The sequence below is a fragment of the Macaca thibetana genome, chromosome 12, assembly GCF_024542745.1.
Source record: "Macaca thibetana thibetana isolate TM-01 chromosome 12, ASM2454274v1, whole genome shotgun sequence".
NCBI classification, from domain to species: Eukaryota; Metazoa; Chordata; class Mammalia; order Primates; family Cercopithecidae; genus Macaca; species Macaca thibetana.
The window spans coordinates 23941551-23960004 of NC_065589.1; the positions used below are offsets into that span (position 1 = coordinate 23941551).

At 45.3% G+C, this 18454-nt stretch overlaps 2 protein-coding genes across 6 annotated transcripts in view; one reads left to right on the forward strand and one right to left on the reverse strand.

Moving 5' to 3' along the window:
• Nucleotides 1–18454, forward strand: part of RNF25 (ring finger protein 25) — a 316906-nt gene that overhangs the window by 282880 nt on the left and 15572 nt on the right. The window lies entirely within an intron of this gene.
• The window catches only part of STK36 (serine/threonine kinase 36), a 30751-nt gene that overhangs the window by 4503 nt on the left and 7794 nt on the right, over nucleotides 1–18454 (reverse strand). For 4 of the 5 annotated variants that reach the window (XM_050752353.1, XM_050752356.1, XM_050752354.1 and 1 more), the window contains 17 exons: nucleotides 18207–18394; nucleotides 17578–17677; nucleotides 13458–13601; nucleotides 9529–9708; nucleotides 8453–8550; nucleotides 7826–7931; nucleotides 6074–6224; nucleotides 5657–5784; nucleotides 5020–5124; nucleotides 4541–4639; nucleotides 4366–4454; nucleotides 4022–4085; nucleotides 3723–3833; nucleotides 1932–2006; nucleotides 1320–1494; nucleotides 927–1074; nucleotides 538–685 (listed from right to left, as the gene is read on the reverse strand). In XM_050752353.1, coding sequence (XP_050608310.1) covers nucleotides 538–685; nucleotides 927–1074; nucleotides 1320–1494; nucleotides 1932–2006; nucleotides 3723–3833; nucleotides 4022–4085; nucleotides 4366–4454; nucleotides 4541–4639; nucleotides 5020–5124; nucleotides 5657–5784; nucleotides 6074–6224; nucleotides 7826–7931; nucleotides 8453–8550; nucleotides 9529–9708; nucleotides 13458–13601; nucleotides 17578–17677; nucleotides 18207–18394 — 2109 coding nt within the window. The remainder of the gene's footprint in view (nucleotides 1–537; nucleotides 686–926; nucleotides 1075–1319; nucleotides 1495–1931; nucleotides 2007–3722; nucleotides 3834–4021; nucleotides 4086–4365; nucleotides 4455–4540; nucleotides 4640–5019; nucleotides 5125–5656; nucleotides 5785–6073; nucleotides 6225–7825; nucleotides 7932–8452; nucleotides 8551–9528; nucleotides 9709–13457; nucleotides 13602–17577; nucleotides 17678–18206; nucleotides 18395–18454) is intronic. The other variant, XM_050752357.1, reaches the window with a different exon arrangement.

An 18454-nucleotide genomic window follows, 5' to 3' on the forward strand; every position in this document is an offset into this window, starting at 1 on the left:
AAGAAGCCCAAAACCTGGGAGAGACAAAAGCCAAGCTATGGTGAGAAATGCCACAGAGAGCTGGAAGTCCCGCCCCACAGCACTCCACATGAGATACGATGTGGAGCCTGAGAGAGCAGGTTCTTTCCAAGATCATTCCTTACTTTGCAAGGACTCGTCTCTGCCTTCAAAGACCCACTGTGAAAAAACAAAAAGAAACACCAAAAGAACAAAGACCCACTGTGCAATGCCAAGAATTGCCAGAAACATGATTTCTGGCCAAGGAGCTGAGTCTTCAGTGCCTAGAGTAGGATGTTCTCCCCAGTGAGCACCAACAGAACCAGGTGACGGACTGATGGAGAGGAGGAGGCACCAACCCAGCTTCCACCACGTGCCTCTGCATAGGCCTGAGTACTGTCTCCATGCCAACTTTTGAGTCAAGCCAGCTGCTCCACACTTACAGGGGCCTAGAAGAGCCCTGGAGCTGCTGGGAAGTAAATTAGAGGATATAAGGTTGGCTATCTTCCTCCCCCACCTTCATGCTAGCTGCCCAAGTACCTGCAGCAGATGGGCTGCAACTTCTGAGTCCCTGAGGTCGGCCAAGATATCTATAAGGAGGTCAGCATCCACGTCCAGTGCAAAGGGGAAGCAAAGGAGCTGGCAGACAGAGAGCACCACGACAGGGAGAAACTCAGACCCATGAGGCCTAAGGAGAGGAATGTCGAAGAGACTTGGTCTTGTTCACTTAACTTTTATCATTCCTCCCTCCCTCCTCCAATTCCTTTGCCCAGCTCCCGTTCTACAATCTGAGCCAGTACTTAGGTTTCCAGCCTAAACCTAATCTCATCTTTCTTGCTTCATAGCTCAATCTGTCAGTAACTTCTTTCCTGCCTTCTCTCTCCCTCCCCATTGCTGACTCTGTGGCTCTTCTTCTAGCTCAAACTCACGCGTGGCGCAGTTGATTCAGGAAGCTGGGGCAAAGCAGATGCTTCAGGATGGACATGAGGATACTTCCATGCTGGGACAGGCAGCTCAGGCATAACTGGGGCTCCTGGGTAAAGGTGGCCATGGCCAGGCTCAGCAGGGCTGCCATGCCTGGGAACACCAAAAATAGAGACCCAATGGAACAGGCAAGAGGCCCAGATACCCCTGCTTCCCCACAGTTCCCAGGGCTACACCTATTCAGTCCCTTCCCCATCTTAGAGCAGCTCTAGTGCAGACACCGCTTCCTGTCCCCAGGCAAAAGCAAAAAAAAGAAACCTCTGTGGGTTAACCCAGTTCTGGGCTGCCTCCTCTTGGAGATCAATGCACTCCCAAAAAGGATACTGATAGAAAGATACCCTGGGGAGAAATCAGTGTCCAGTCTGGCTCTGGGCTTGGTGGATTGGATAGCAAAAGCTCCCCTTCCTGTGCAGATGCCTCCTTGGGGAGCCTCAGGACCGTGGAGAAGCGGTGCCACAAAACGGTCCACATTTCTGAACTGGCCACATCCCTGATTAGGCCAGCCTTCCCCTGCTAGAGATAAAAGTGAAAGAGGGCCGGGGGAAAGACAGAAGTCAGGAGTTCGAATGCTTTTATTCATTCCTGTCCCTGACTTACAAGGAAAGGAAATCCCAGAAATAATTCCTTCCGCTTTTCCACCTAGTATTTCCCGGTTGTCTTATTTCACTTTCTTGTCAAACCTTAACCCTCTGACCTCACAACTCAAGTGTATGTCTGCTGAAACCCAGGGAATTCATTTTATCCCCTACTGGATCCCAGGGGATGCAGCAAATGGTTTCCTTCAAAGGGTCGGTACTGAGGGCAGGCAGGGAAGTTCCAAGGCTATCACAGGCACAGTAGCTTGAGAGGGGAGGCTGTGGGTTGCTTCTTCATTCCTCTGGTCCAGAGGCTCCCCAAAATGCCCAGTTCCTCTCCCTTTACTTCCCATCCATCCCAAGATGCATCTGTACCTCAGTGAGGAGCTGCAACAGAAGGATGAGGAGACCATCATAGAATCCACAACTACCTGGTGGAGTCAACCGAACCTGTCAGAGAGAAACAAGAAGAATGCAGGTGCCTAAGAGGAATGGGGTGGCCGTTAAACCAAGGCAGGTCAGTGACGGTGCCATGGAGGGAACAGATTTGAGAGTCAACCGGAAGGTAGAATATATGGGGTCTGGGGGAACCATTTGGATGGGGGAATAATGGGGAAGACAGAACAGTCACTGATGACTCCCAAAGTTCTGACTTAGACTCCTGGATGAGTGTTAGTGCTATCACTAGTGATACAACCTGTCTGAAGGCTAACTTAGTCTAGAAAAAGCAGATTAATACTATTACATCGGTGTGTCTATCTTTCAAGTGTGTTGTGGGATAACATGTGAAAATGTTTTATAAATTATAAAGAATTCAGCCGGTGTCGTAGCTCACACCTGTTATCCCAGCACTTTGGGAGGCCGAGGCGGGTGGATCACGAAGTCAGGAGTTCAAGACCAGCCTGGCCGACACGGTGAAATGCCGTCTCTACTAAAAATACAAAAATTAGCTGGGCATGGAGGCGCGCACCTGTTGTCCCAGCTACTCAGGAGGCTGAGGCAGAAGAACTGCTTGATCCCAGGAGGCAGAGGTTGCAGTGAGCCAAGATTATGCCACTGCACTCCAGCTTGGCAACAGAGTGAGACTCCATCTCAAAAACAAACAAACAAAAAAAGAATTCTACATATATAAAGGATGACAGGCCGGGCACAGTGGCTCATGCCTATAATCCCAGCACTTTAGGAGGCGGAGGCGGGTGGATCACTTGAAATCAGGAGTTCGAGACCAGCCTGGCCAACATGGTGAAACCCCATCTCTACTAAAAGTACAAAAAAAATGAGCCAGGCATGGTGGTATATACCTGTAATCCCAGCACTTTGGGAGGCTGAGGCGGGTGGATCACATGAGGTCAGGAGCTCGAGACCAGCCTGACCAACCTGGAGAAACCCCGTCTCTACTAAAAATACAAAAATTAGCTGGGCATGGTGGTGCATGCCTGTAATCCCACCTACTCAGGAGGCTGAGGCAGGAGAATCACTTGAATCCAGGAGGCAGAGGTTGTGGTGAGCCAAGATCGCACCATCGCACTCCAGCCTGGGCAACGAGAGCGAAACTCCATCTCAAAAAAAAAAAAAAAGGATGACAATAATTTGATTATAAAGTCTATCCTTCTTTTTACAAAATGAAGGAAAGATGAGTTCCAAAGGGTCTAAAAATGAAAGGAAGAAAAGTTCTGGGAAATGAGAAAGCAGAAAGAAGCCTACATAATGGACTAATTTCCTGAAGAATTCACAGGATGTCAGCCACCTTTTCCATCTGTTAAGAAGAATAAGTGGGAAAAGCAGAGTGGAAGCTGCAGTCAGAGGTGAAGAAATTATGCATTAGGAAGGACTCTGCCAAGAGCATGAGCTTCTGGAGGAGGAGAATGAAGCAGGCAGGGTTATCACACTACTCAGAAAACCCAGGTTAGTCACCCTTCCTCTTCCCTTCCCTCCCTCACTCTCTAGAAGCCCTGCATATTAAAAAGAAATCTAAAGTCCGGATCAATCTGGGTTCAGAGGGGCCTATTATCTGGCAACAAATCTAGAAAAGGAAGGGCTCCTTGATTCCTTTTCCATTCCTCAGTTTACTCCATGCTTGCTACCATTTCAGTCTTTTCCCCTTGAATGCAGTCCTAGTGTCTGACTCAGAGAAAACATGCCTGTGCCCTCCCTGGGGGGCCTCACCTCTGCAGGGGCAGACAAGGCATGTGTGGCTGCAGCCATCCATTCCATGGGCTGGAGGTCAAAGGTCACCCCTTGCTGACCAAGCTGTCCCAATAGACAGGCTGCTGCACTCTGTGGGAGAGGTAGAAGAGGAGGAAGAATGTCCAAATCTAAATGGCATTCAGAACAGGCAGAGAGGATTTATGTCTCTGCCAAAAGAATGCCTCCAGAAACATGCAAATTGGATAGTGACTCCCCAACTTCCACAAGGGGTAGATGCTAGGGTGAAAAGGGGAGAAGGGTGAAGGTTAAAAACTTACCACAAGAGAGACGACATGCGAATGAGTAAAGAGAGTAGCAACGTCACTGCCTAGCTTCTCCATTCTGGAATAAAGAGATACATCAAGGGATGCAGCAGTATTAAAGGAGGTTGGCAAGCGGCCTCCCCTCTCCCTTGCATGACGTTCTTCACCTAGGCTGCATGTCTACCTCCAAGGCACAAAGTTGATGGGAGTCTAGGTCTGTTCTTTGTAGAGAAAGCTTCACACTCTCTATCCCAATTCCTCCTAAGGATAGGCTGTAGGGTACCATTCTCCATATTCTTTGTGAGGGTTAGCTATGTGGCTAGAAGACTTCTGTGGAGACACCCTACTTTATGACTTACCCACAAGGCAGGTTTTGGAGCCGAAAGACAAGAAGGGAGAGGAAGTAGAGTGTCACTTCAGTAGACTCTTCCCAATCTACTACCTTTACCTACAAAGGAAACCTAAGATATCAGAACCACCTCTGGTTGAGACAGTGGGGCCGCCAGGGGAAGCCCACCTGTGCTGCTGGCTTACCTTGCCCTGAACCAACACAAACAGGGATTCCAAGGCCAGGGGCTCCTGCCCTAGAAGACGGCACAGGCGCTCACTGACAAGGCAGCAGGAGTACAGAACCTGAGAGAGAGGGAAGGAGTCTGGCAGTGAGGCAGAGCAGGCCCTGGGATCCAAGATTGAAGGCTCAGCTGAAACACCAGCCAGCCCCTCAAAAGATCTGGTACCCACACTTGGGAGTGTGAGAGAACCCCCTTCTGCCTCTTGCTGTGAGAGAGTGAGACAGGGACTGTTCTCGGTTCTGCTGAGGACTGGCTAACAGTGGGGTCCTCTCAGTTGAACAGATTTAAAAGCAGAAAGGAGTCTTCCAAGGGGTTCTCTCAATTGGTCTCTCTCAGTCTCTCTCTCTCTCTTAGTCCCCCTCTCTTGATCTGTCTCTCTGTTTCTCTCTCTGTACTGGGAGTTAAAAATAAAGCTGTGATGCCAGGAGTTAAGAGAATTACCTTGAGAAGGTGCAGGCACAGGATGGGATGCTGCAGGCCAGAGATGAGGGATGGCCTGAGCTGGCTGCTGTCTTCAGTTAGCTGATTTGCCAAATGCCAACACACCTATAGAGACGTACCTGAAGGCTCAATCCTATCCACATTATTACAACCCTATCCCTCTCATATGTCCAAAATGATCAGGACTCTCAGTCTCTTCCTAGTCACTCTTCCCACCATTCACCAGAAACCTCAGACCCCATTTTATTCCCAGTCTTCATCACCAACAGAGAACCAAAAGTCATGGCATAGTTTGGCCCCAGTGTAGCCAGGTACAGAGGAAAGGATTACTTGACCAACAGGGATCAGGAAAGCTGAATCCTCAGTCCTTGAGGAAGCATCAATGGAGGCTTCAGATCAGCTGCCCCACCACCTGGGCAGTTTATCACTGTGCTCTCTCCCTCACCAACTGGCCATGGGCTCTGGGATTCTGGCTATATCACGTTCTACAAATGGCCCAGGGTGGGAGCATCTGTTTCTGGAAGTACTAAAGGAGGGGCTTAAAAGCTTGTTTTTCTGTCTTTCTGAAAAACCGGGGCTAGCCTCCCCAACTCCTCTGGCAGAAGGGATGAGAGGAACAAGCAATTGTAGCTCGGACCTGTTCCTTGGCATCCCAGCAGTCAGGCAGTCCCACAGGAGCAGTGCATATGGCTGCGAGGGCAGAGGAAATGGCTCCAGGTAGATCCTCACTCTGCTCTCGCAGTGGCTGGCTCACTTGTGGGGCTCCTATGGAGAAAAGCAAAGAGTGACTCCAAAGGCCTGAGGCTCTTGCCCTAGACAATAGCACCAGTACTCACTGATATGGCAGCAGGAGTAGGGAACCTAAGGGAGTGGGAAGAATGCAGGATGAAGTCTGTTTGTTTCCCTCAGATCCCCATTCATCCTCTCAGTTCACAGTTATTTACTGAGCACCTACTAAATGCCAGGCGCTATCTAGGTGATGGCACTAGAAAGAGCAGAACCTGAACTATGCAACAAAGAAGTCAAGAGAACCTCCCTTCCCCACTCAGGTTACCTGGGGGAGTGTGGACAGGGAGCTGTGGAACTGTCAAGCCATGAAGGAGCCCATCCAAGACAACCTGCTGTGTCGTCAGCAAGCTGGAGTAAAAGGCTTTGGAGATGGCCCGGCTGTTCCCATCCATGGCTTCACACAGGACAGTAAAGCACTAAGGAGACAAGTGCAGAGGTATCATCAGGGCATCAGAAGACTGGGCTTAGTGTAAAAAACAAGAAACCCTGAGGATCTGAGGAAAGAGGACAAAAACCCAAGCAAACACGTGTCTAATTTTAAGCATTCTTCACACCAAAAATGCATTATAACTGCCTTCATTCATGCTTCAAGGACAATAATTTTAGGTGTCAATCCTTCTATTCTCTGATCAGCTGCTCCCTAGATGATGTTTCTCAAAGTGTTTTTTATAGACTGTGAGTATGAGAATTCCTAGCGGTCAGGTGCAATGGCTCATGCCTGTAATCCCAACAGGGGATTGGGAGGCTGAAGCAGGTGGATCGCTTGAGCTCAGAAGTTTGAGACCAACCTGGGCAACATGGCAAAACCTGTCTCTACTAAAAATACAAAACAAAAATAGCCAGGCCTGGTGGAGTGCACCCATAGTCTCAGCTACTTGGGAGGCTGAGGTGGGAGTATTGCTTGAGCCCGGAGGGTAGAGGTTGCAGTGAGTCAAGATCATGCCACTGCACTCTAGCCTGGGTGGCAGAGAGAGACCCTGTCTCAAAAAAAGAAAAGAAAAGAAAAGAAAAGAAGAAATCCTAGGGATTCCTGGGTCCCTCCCAACTCAGTCCTATTGATTCAGAATTTCAGGAGGTAATTATTCCAACTCCCCATTCTATTCATAGCACATGACATGAGAAGTGCTGGCCAATAACATGAGTCACTGCTGGCCAAAATTTAGGTTAGACAGTAAAAGCTTTCTGACTTGAAAGGGTGAGGGATATTAAAACAGGAAAACAGGATCTCAGACCAGGAAAGTTTGAGTGAATGCTGGCTAAAGGCAGGAAGTAGTCCAGATTTATGTTCCCAATTACCAGTTTTAACAATGACCAGGCAATTATTTACTTCCTTACACATACATGTTCCTCTCTATCTCCTCTGAGGTTAATCAGAATACAGCTACTTTCTCATTCAATCCTCCATTCTCCTGTCCCTTACCTCCAGGATCTAGGGAAAAGAACCGAATAGTTTACTAATCCTCAGGACAAACAAGGTTAGACAATACTAGATGATCTGCAAGTCTTTTCAAGAAGAAGTAGTTCTTTTTGTGGTGCCCTGAAATATGCCAAACTGCTTAAAGCCTCTGGGCCTTTATATATGTTACTCCTTCTGTATAGAATTTCTACTTTGTGCCTCATTTACGTGGCAAACTGCAATGTATTCTTCAGATGCTAGCAGAGATGATTTCCTTCTTCGAGATTTCTTCTGTGATGCTCCAAATAGTGTTAACTGCATCTTCTTCAGTGGTTAACTGCATCTTCTTCATAAAATACAGTGGTGCTCTTGTATTATATGCAAAGTTCCAATGTACTTTTCACTGTTGTCCCTAATCCCTTTACCTCTCCCCTATTAAATTATCCCTAGTCCCTTGAAGGCAGGCACTTTTTCTTACTCACATGGCATATGGCATGGTGAGAATTCAACAAATGTTTGTTGGATTAACTTGATCTGACCCTACATAGTCGTAAGAAAGGGGATGGGAGAAACACGGGGAAAGATAGGAGATACAGAAATCTGGAAGTGGGAGCAGATTACCATGAGGCTGTCCCTCCGCAAAGTCTGCTCAGAGTCATCTGGTTGGGCCAGAAGTTTCCCCAACAGGTCCAGAAAGAGGTTGGCAGCTTCCTGAAATACCTGTAGGCTGGGGGTGGAAAATGAGCCCATGATTTCTTACCTCTCTACTAAAAGCCTGGATGTGGTGAATCGGTCAGTTCTGGGCAGGTAGGAGAATCTCTGCAAAGGGACCTATCAGAACGTTCTCCCTTCTCCCTTGCCACACACACACACACACACACACACACACACACACACACACACAGACACCCCTCCAAGCCCCTTCTTTGACATTTTATCTAGGTTATTCACATATTTTTTTTCTTTCTTTCTTTAATCCACTTGGCTTCCTGGAACATGTTATTTACATCTTGACCTTTCCATTTTAAGACCATGGTGACTGCTGATTCTTAGAACCTATAAGTCTTGAGGCCAAGTTGGAGCTGTCTTAGGGTCCTTAAAAGGACTATGAGTGGCCACTCAGCTGATTCCTAAACCTATAACAAATCACAGCTTCTTCATACTTGGCCTGTTCCTAAATGGGAAGGGCACATGGGGTAGAAACAGAAGCCAAACTTGCCAACAGTGCAAAAGCACCTCTTATCCTACCTGTCACCTGTCTGGCTCCTCTCCAGATTGAAGGTACAGGCAAAGTAGGCCTGAATCACAGCCATCAGGTCCCGTAAGAAAGTCCCATACCAAGATTGCTGCCCAGGAAAAGGAGAAGAGAGAAAGGGCAATGTGGAGGATGGAAACAAAGAATAGAAAAAACAGTAGAAAGGGTCTATAGAGACCCAGTCAAGTTAATCAAACAGAAACGGACAGAAGAGAAGTATAGGCAGAGAGAGAGTTCTAGGGGTAACAGAGAATCTGCCAATGGGCTGTAAACAGCCTGGATTAAATGTGTCTTGTTTGGCCTGAATAGCACTTTGGAGTATAGGAGGTTCTATTTTTCAAAAATCTTTTTCTCTAAATTCCTTAAAACCACCCAAGATTAATACTCATCAACAAAGTGCAGCTTTCCAGCTGCCTCAGCCTAGGCCCTATTAAGTATTTACACTGACTCTGAAATATTCCCCATCCTCTCAGCCCAGCTACAGTAGGACACAGAAGGGGGAAGTAGAGGTTTAGCCCCAAACACACAGAGTCTCTGTCCCAGCTCTTCCATTTGTTATCTCTGTGACTGTTTACAAATTAGTAACTATGTATGAGTTATCTTTGAATTTTAGTACTCTGCTCTGTAAGATCAGGTCAATGAAGGCTAGGATCTAACATCTCAAAACACAGTGCTCTAAATATTTAAAAATTACACATAAAAATTTGGGTTTCTACCTTTTCTTAGAAAACTAGAAGATCTGGCAATACCAGGCCCATATTTCCCTGTGGCAACAATGGGCTGGAGGCTGAGGAAAGGATGCCTCTACTCTATTTAGAGTAGGCATGTGAACTCTAGTTCATCATATTCCCCACTACTCATATAGTCACATGCATAGCCTACTTCACAGCTGACATTATCTGCCTGGCCTCAGAAGGCATTAGAGTTTGCAATTAATAGTTTATTAACTAGAAAGAACAGGAAAGAAAATAAAAGGCAGTCAGACCAAAGACAGATGGCAATCTGAATGAGATAAATCCAAGAAAAAGAACCTCTGTGAGTCTTCAGAGGCTCCTGTCCTGGTGCTTACCTGCTGGAGGCTGTTGCTCTCCTGACTGTGCCTGAGTAGACTGAGCGGCAGCCCAGGAAGCCCTGCCTCCCGGCAGAAGGAATACAAGGCAACAGAGTCACTGCAGCTGGAGAGAAGACTGCTTAGGACCCGGAATGCAGGCAGGATGTGGGAAGCACCCTCCAGGATGCCTTTCAGGATCTGAGTGACGTGAGGGAAAGAAGCAATGATTGATATTTTCAGAAGTAAAAGAAGGAGAGCTTCATATACCAAGTATCCCCAAGGAGCTGGCAAAGCAGACCAAATGCTTGCATTCCTTTCTTTGCAAGTCTGAAACACAGAGAAGAAAAGCAGGGAAACAGGGGGACTATACCAGGGAAGAAGACAATAGATGGTCAGGTTACCTGACACAGAACACCAGTGACCAGGGGGTAGGGGCCTCTCCTCAGGATCTCTGTCACACTAAGTGCCATTCCCATCTGCTCCCTCCCTTCTCCAGCCCTTTACCTTAAAAACAAAAAACATGTGCACTGCACATGCTTCTGAAAATTCAAAACAATGTATATAAAACAATATTATTCAACCATAAAAAGACAAAACAACATTATTCAACTCTAGATCAGGGTTGACAAACTATGACTCACAGATCAAATCTAGCCTAACACTTATTTGTATACAGCCTGCATGCTAAGGATAGTATTATATTTTTATTGTTTATTTATTTATTTTTCGAGACAGAGTTTCACTCTTGTCCTCCAGGCTGGAGAGTAATGGCATGATCTTGGCTCACTGCAACCTCCGCCTCCTGGGTTCAAGCAATTCTTCTGCCTCAGCCTCCCAAGTAGCTGGGATTACAGATGCCCACCACCACACCTAGCTAACTTTTGTATTTTTCGTAGAGATGGGATTTCACCATGTTGGCCAGGCTGGCCTCAAACTCTTGACCTCAAGTGATCTGCCCATCTCGGCTTCCCAAAGTGCTAGGATTCTAGGCGTGAGCCACCATGCCTGGCCAGTATTATATTTTTAAATGGTTATTCTTCAAAAGAAGAACATCTACACCAAGTATTTTATAATATGCCATTAGCTTTTCTAAATGATGGCATTTGCTCATTTAATATTTACAATAACTGTGAAATAAATAGAATTAGCCATTTTATAGATGAAGAAACTGAAGCTTCTACATAGGTCAAAGAAGCAGTCAAAGATCACACAGCTAATGAGTAGTGCAGCTGGAATTCCACCAGAGGGAGTCTTATCCCTAAAGGCAGAGCTTTCAGTCCGACTCCCCACACTGCAAGTTATCCAACACTAGGAAGAAAACCTGTTAGTGCCAAAAGACAAGTGCAAAGTGCTAAGCCAATTCAATAAGGAAAGGAGAGTTCTTTTCAACAAATGGTGCCAGGACAATCATATATCCACATGCAAAACCGATCAACTTAGATCCTTTCCTCACATTATACGCAAAAATTAGCTCAAGATGGGTCAAAAACCTAAATGTAAGAGCTAAAACTATAAAACTTTTAGGAAAAGAGAAAATCTTTAAGACCTTGCATTTGGAAAAGATTTCGTATACACAACATCAAAAGCACGGACCACAAAGGGAAAAAACAGTAACTGAACTTAATCAAAATTCAACATTTTTTGCTTCAAAAGACACTCTTATGAGAAGGAATGAAAAGACAAACCACAGACTGGGAGAAAATATTTGCAAATCACCCATCTGATAAAGGTCTTATGTTGAGAATATACAAAGAAGTCTTATACAACTCAATAATACAAACAACCAAATTAAAAACTGAGCAAAAGACTTGAGATATTTCACAAAGAAAATATACAAATGGTGAATAAGCCACGAAAACATGTTCAACATTCATCATTAGTGGAACGTATATTAAAATAACAATGAGATACTACCTCACACTTACTAGAATGGCTACAGTAAAAAAGTTAGACAATAACAAGTGTTGACAAGGATGTGAAGAAACAAGAACCCTCATATAATACTGGTGGGAATGTAAAACAGTACAGCCACTTTGGAAAATAGTTCAGCAGTTTCTTAAAATGTTAAATATAAATTTACCATATGACCAGCAATTCTACTCCTATGTAGTTACCCAAGGAAAATAAAAACATATATCCAGGCCGGGCGCGGTGGCTCAAGCCTGTAATCCCAGCACTTTGGGAGGCCGAGATGGGCGGATTATGAGGTCAGGAGATGAAGACCATTCTGGCTAACATGGTGAAACTCTGTCTCTACTAAAAAGTACAAAAAACTAGCCAGACGTGGTGGCGGGCACCTGTAGTCCCAGCTACTCGGGAGGCTGAGGCAGGAGAATGGCGTAAACCCGATAGGCGGAGCTTGCAGTGAGCTGAGATCTGGCCACTGCAATCCAGCCTGGGCGACAGAGCGAGACTCCATCTCAAAAAAAAAAAAAAAAAAAAAAAACATATATCCATACATAGACTTGCTTGTGAATGTTCGTAGCAGAATTATTCATAAAAGCCAAAAAGTGGAAACAACCCAATACATCAATGTCTAATCAACTGGTGAGTAGATAAACAAAATGTGATATATCTATGTAACAGAATAATAACCAGCTATAAAAAGAGGAATGATGATTAACTAAATGGGGGCTGGGGGCAGTAGCTCACACCCATAATCCCAGCACTTTGGGAGGCCAAGGTGGGAGGATTATTTGAGCCCAGGAGTTCCAGACCAGCCTGGGCAACATGGTAAAACCTCATCTCTACAAAATATACAAAAAATTAGCTAAGTGTGGTGGTGCACGCCTGTAATCTCAGCTACTTGAGATGCTGAGACACGAGAATCCCTTGAACCAGGGAGGCGGAAGCTGAAATGACCGGAGATCATGCCACTACACTCCAGCCTGGGTGACAGAGTAAGACCCCATCTCAAATATTAAAAAAAAAAAAAAAAAGATGCCGGGCGCAGTGGCTCATGCCCGTAATCCCAGCACTTTGGGAGGCCGAGGAGGGTGGATCACAAGGTCAGGAGTTCAAGACCAGCCTGGCCAAGATGGTGAAACCCCATCTCTACTAAAAATACAAAAAATTAGCCAGGCATGGTGGCACGAGCCTGTAAGCCCAGCTATTCTGGAGGCTGAGGCAGAGAACTGCTTAAACCTCAGGGGACAGAGGTTGCAGTGAGCTGAGATCGTGCAACTGCACTCCAGCCTGGGCAACAGAGCGAGACTCTGTCTCAAAAAAAACAAAAAAATGAAAATGGGTATGAGGGATTTTATTGGGGTGATAAAAATGTTCTAAAACTGAACTATGATAACAGTTTTAAAATTGGCGAATTTACTAAAAATCATTTATCATACATCAAAAAAGTATAAATCTTATACATAAATCATACCTGAATAAAGTGATACAGGGAACATAGTTTAGCGAGTACCCAGGAAGGAAAAGTACTGTGTTTCAGACGAGCAAAGTAAGGTTTTGCAGGAGGGAGGACTAACTTTGCACTAACTTTGAATGCTAATTAAGCAAAATGTCTTTCCCCACCCCCCTGCAAAATAACCTTATTCTTCTCACTAGTGTACCCGTAGTACAAAATATTGTATATGCAATTGTTAGTTATAATTTCATCAATAAAAAATTAGTGAAAATGTGTTTTCCCTCATTATGTAAGTACTTAACATAATATCCTCCATTTTTGCCTATTGGCTCACAATGCCTAAAATATTTATCATTGAAAAAGTCTGATCCCTGTTCTAGTAGGTATTCTTCCCTTCAGAAACAGAAACCCGAGGGCTGCTCTTTCTGTGTTACTAAATGAGGCTGGCAAACCTCCTCAAACTAAGCAGACAGATTGAAGAATTAGAAAAGGACAAACTTTCTCTTTCTCCTGAAGTCAGCGTATTTCAACGCTCCATCTGTGAAAATAGTCTTGATCCCATCCACAGTGTTTTTCTGCCCATTACCTGCCCTCCAGCCTCATGCAGCTGACTCTGGATGCGCTGGCAGAAGTCAGGATTGCACAGCAAGGTGAGAGGAGCCTTCAGTTGAACAGGCACAGGCTCAGTGGTCTCCAGCAGGTGCTGCCACTCATTGTCACTGTCTGGCTCCTGAGGCAGAGGGGAGTGGAAGGGGTCAGGAGTAGTGTGTAAGTCTAAGGTAGTAGATCCCAACCAGTAGAAACCATGGGGAATCATGAAGTAACTGCAAGGAGCCAGGGACTGCTTTAGCACAGATGTAAATCTTCAGTCACCTGCTAAAAAAGGTACAGCTGGCAGTCCGTGAGGGGTCTTGAAGAGTCTCTTGGAGAACACTGGCATGTGTGCATAAAGACATACTTAGAAAGATGTCCACTGCAGCATGGTTTGTAATAATTTTAAAAAGGAAAAGATTATAAAGTCAGTCTAAGGGAATAAGGGATTATAAAGTTATTCTAAGGGAATAAACAAGGGTCCATCCATATTGGAAAATATTATGAGGTTATTAAAAAGATTGTGAGGGCCGGGCGCGTGGCTCATGCCTATAAACCCACCACTTTAGGAGGCCGAGACTGGCAGATCACCTGAGCTCAGGAGTTCAAGTCCAGCCTGGCCAATGTGGTGAAATCCCCTCTCTATAAAAATACAAAAATTAGCTGGGTATGGTGGCACACGCATGTAATCCCAGCTACTCAGGAGGCTGAGACAGGAGAATTGTTTGAACCCAGGAGACAGAGTTTGCAGTGAGCTGAGATGGCGCCACTGCACTCCAGCCTGGGTGACAGAGCGAGACTCCATCTCAGAAAAAAAAAAAAAGGCCAGTGTGAGCAGTAGCTCACACCTGTAATCCCAGCACTTTGGGAGGCTGAGGCAGGCAGATCACCTGAGGTTGGGAGTTCGAGACCAGTCTGACCAACGTGGAAAAACCCTATCTCTACTAAAAATACAAAATTAGCTGGGTGTGGTGGCAGATGCCTGTAATCCCAGCTATTCGGGAGGCTGAGGCAGGATAATCACTTGAACCCAGGAGGCAGAGGTGGCAGTGAGCCAAGATCATGCCACTGCACTCCAGCCTGGGCAATAAGAGTGAAACTCCATCTCAAAGACAAAAAGATTGTGAGGCTGGGCATATTAGCTCATGCCTGTAATCCCAGCACTGGGAGGTCGAGGTAGGAGGACTGCTTGAGGCCAGGAGTTTGAGACCGGCCTAGGTAATATAGTAAGGCTCTGTCTCTTTAAAGAAATAATAATAATAAGCCCAGTGCAGTGGCTCATGCCTGTAATCCCAGCACTTTGGGAGGCCAAGGCAGGCAGATCACAAGGTCAGGAGTTCAAGACCAGCCCAACCAACATGGTGAAACCCTGTCTCTACTAAAAATACAAAAATTAGCAGGGCGTGGTGGTATGCACCTGTAATCCCAGCTACTCAGAAGGCTGAGGCAGGAGAATCACTAGAACCCGGGAGGCGGTGGTTGCAGTGAGTCGAGATTGCGCCACTGCACTGCAACCCGGGCGACAGAGCAAGACTCCGCTTAAAAAAAAAAAAGAAATAGCCGGGCATGGTGCCATACACCTGTAGTCTCAGCTACTCAGGAGGCTGAGATGGGAGAATTGCTTGACCCCATGAGTTCAAGGCTGCAGTGAGCCATGATTGCACCATTACATTCCACCCTGTTGTCCAGGTGACAGAATGAGACACTGTCTCAAATAAATAAATAAAAAGATTGTGGTACTGAGGATGTATCACTTATGTAGTATTCCTACAAAAATATATACAACCTGAATCTATTCATGAGGAAATAATCAATTTGAGGAACATTCTACAAAATAACTGACATGTACCTCAAAACTATCAGTCATTAAATACAAAGAAAGACAAGAACTGTTCCAGATTCAAGGAGACTAAGGAGGCATAACAACTAAACACAATGTGTGGGCTGGGTGCAGTGGCTCACTGTAATCCCAGCACTTTGTGAGGCCGAGGGAGGTGGATCACTTGAGTCCAAGAGTTCGAGACCAGCCTGGACAATATGGCGAAAACTTCTCTCTAAAAAAAATACAAAAATTAGCCAGGCGTAGTGGCAGGTGCCTGTTAGTCCCAGCTTCTCAGAAGGCTGAGGCAGGAAAATTGCTTGAGCTCAGGAGTCAGAAGTTACAGTGAGGCGAGATCGCACCCATTGCACTCCATGCTGGCAACAGAATAAGATCCTGCTAAATAAATAAATAAATAAATAAATAATGTAATGTGTGATACTGGATTGGATCGTGGAGCAGAAAAAAAATTTTCATAAAGCACATTACTGAAGCAATTAGCAAAATTTGAATAAGGATTATAGATTATTAATCTATCTTAATAGTATCATATCAATGTTAAATTTCTGACTTTCATAATTGTACTGTGGTAGTGTAAGTGAAGGATCTTGTTTTAGGAAATATGCACTAAAGTATTTAGGGGTAAAGGGGCATGTGTACAATTTACCCTAAAATGATTCAGAAAAATGCTATGTCCATAGGGAGAGAGAGAATGGTAAAGCAAAGTAGACAAAAGTTTTACAACTGATGAATTTGGGGTAAAAGTGTTGTTAAGGGCTGGGTGTGGTGGCTCAAGCTTGTAATCCCAGCACTTGGGAGGCTGAGGCAGGCAGATCAGCTAAGGTCAGGAGTTCGAGACCAGCCTAGACAACATGGTGAAACCCCATCTCTACTCAAAATACAAAATTAGCTGGGCGTGATGGCACATGCCTGTAATTTCAGCTACTTGGGAGGCTGAGGCAGGAGAATTGCTTGAACCCAGGAGGCAGAGATTGCAGTGAGCCAAGATCGTGCCGTTGCACTCCAGCCTGGGCAACAAGAGAAAAAATCCATCTCAAAAAAATAAAAAGTGTTGCTATGGTTGGAATGTTCTGTCCTCTCCAAAACTCACATGTTAGAAACTTAATCCCCATTGCACCAGTGTTACGAGGCAGTGCCTAATCATAAGTATTTAGGTCACAAGGGCTCTGCCTTCAAGAATGGACTGATGCTATAAGAAGGCCTTGCAGGAGTGGGTTCATTCTCTTCTGCACTTCTGCAAAGCGAGGACACTGCATTCTTCCCCTCTAAAGGACTGGGCATTTGGGGCACCCTCCTGGAGACTATGACCCAATCTGCTGGCACCTTGATCTTGAACTTTCCAGACTCCAGAACTGTGAGAAATAAATTTCTGTTCTTTATAAATTACCCTGTCTTAGCCATTCTGTTATAGCAGCACCAAACAGACTAAGACAAGGGTATACACAGGAATTATTTGTGGTATTTTCAAAATTATTCTTTAAGTTTGAAATTATTTCAAAAAAAGGCAAAACTAAAAAAAAAACATATTAATAAAATATTGTAGACCGGGCACAGTGGCTCACGCCTGTAATCCCAGCACTTTGGGAGGCTGAGGCAGGCAGATCACCTGAGGTCAGGAGTTTGTGACTAGCCTGGCCAACATGGTGAAACCCTATCTCTATTAAACATACAAAAATTAGCCAGGTGTGGTGTTGGGTGCCTGTAATCCCAGCTACTTAGGAGGCTGAGGCAGGAGAATCGCTTGAACCCAGGAGGCGGAGGTTGCAATGAGCCAAGATTGCGCCACTGCCCTCCAGCCTGGGCGACAGGGTGAGACTCTGTCTCGAAAAGAAAAAAAAAAAAAAGGATTATGGTAAAACTACATGCTCTGGTGTAGAAAGATCCCAGATTATACGGTGAAAGAGGTATGATGCAAAACAACACATATAATAAAACTCAGTAATGTAAAAATAGCAAACTATAAATGTCTATGTGTGCTTATGCATGTGTGTGAAATTACAGAAAGTTTGGAAGGAGACAGACTAAATTAATAATACTAGTCACCTTGGAGACTGACCCAGTGAGGACTTTCATTTTTACCTATGTATTTCCATTTTAAATAATTATATTTTCAGATACTGTGCAATTAAAATCTATAAATGAATAATAAAGCAATACTTTTTAACACAAAGGGAGCTCATACTTACGGAGCTGGGAATCACTGTTCTAGAAAAACATCTACTAGACCCAACATCCCATGAAAGAGACAAAGTCAGTAAGAACCCCTAGGGCTCACCTCATTTTCCAGGTCCACGGCATCAGTGCCCCGCTGGCCCAGCACCTCCGGCCTCCCCTCTGGGAATGCTTGTCCACAATCTGGGGTGGTCCAGTTTTCCCTGCCAGAGGAAGCCAGGGAGTAGAATGGGTTCCAAACCTAGGAGTCTTAGGGTTCATTAACTTGTCCCTCTCTGTAGGCCCATGACAGGAATGAGAAAAAAGCCATATAGGATTGACTAGAGGAGACTTCTTTCTGGGATGTAGGATATGACCTGTACAGGATATGGTGACTACTACACAAATATCCTTAACTGTCTTCTTATTTTAGAGCTTATTCTCGAGTCTACTTTGCAGTTTTCACCTATGGCTCTCAACTCAAAACAATCTTCCCTCTTGGATGGAGATGATCCTTTCCCTTTCAGCCAACCTTTCAGTCAATGTACATAAAGAAGAGAAAGTCCCCAAGTTTCCTGATGAATCAGAAAAACATCTATAATTAGAAACCAAGAACCCAGGACTCAGACTCTCAAGGCTCTACCCATATTTAGGCAGTGGCTAGTGACAGGGACTATTTTGTATTTGCTTTGACTAGCATCAAAGATATGCAAGACACCTCACCCTATAAATACCTAGCTATACCCTTCTCACCGAGGTGCAGGTGGCGCCTCTCCAGTCTCTGACTCAACCCAGCTGCTCTTCATTTCTGAGGCTAAGATCCCGGCCAGGAGGCTTGATTCCTGAGGAGTGGCCCCGAGTCTGGGCAGAGGGGCTGTGCCAGGAGCCACCTTGCTGGTCTTGTCCTCTTGCTCAAGGGCAGGTCCTGTGTTCTGATGTTTCTATGGGAGGTAGGGGGCAATACTGGATCAGAGCTATTTGGTTGCCATAGGACAATATGA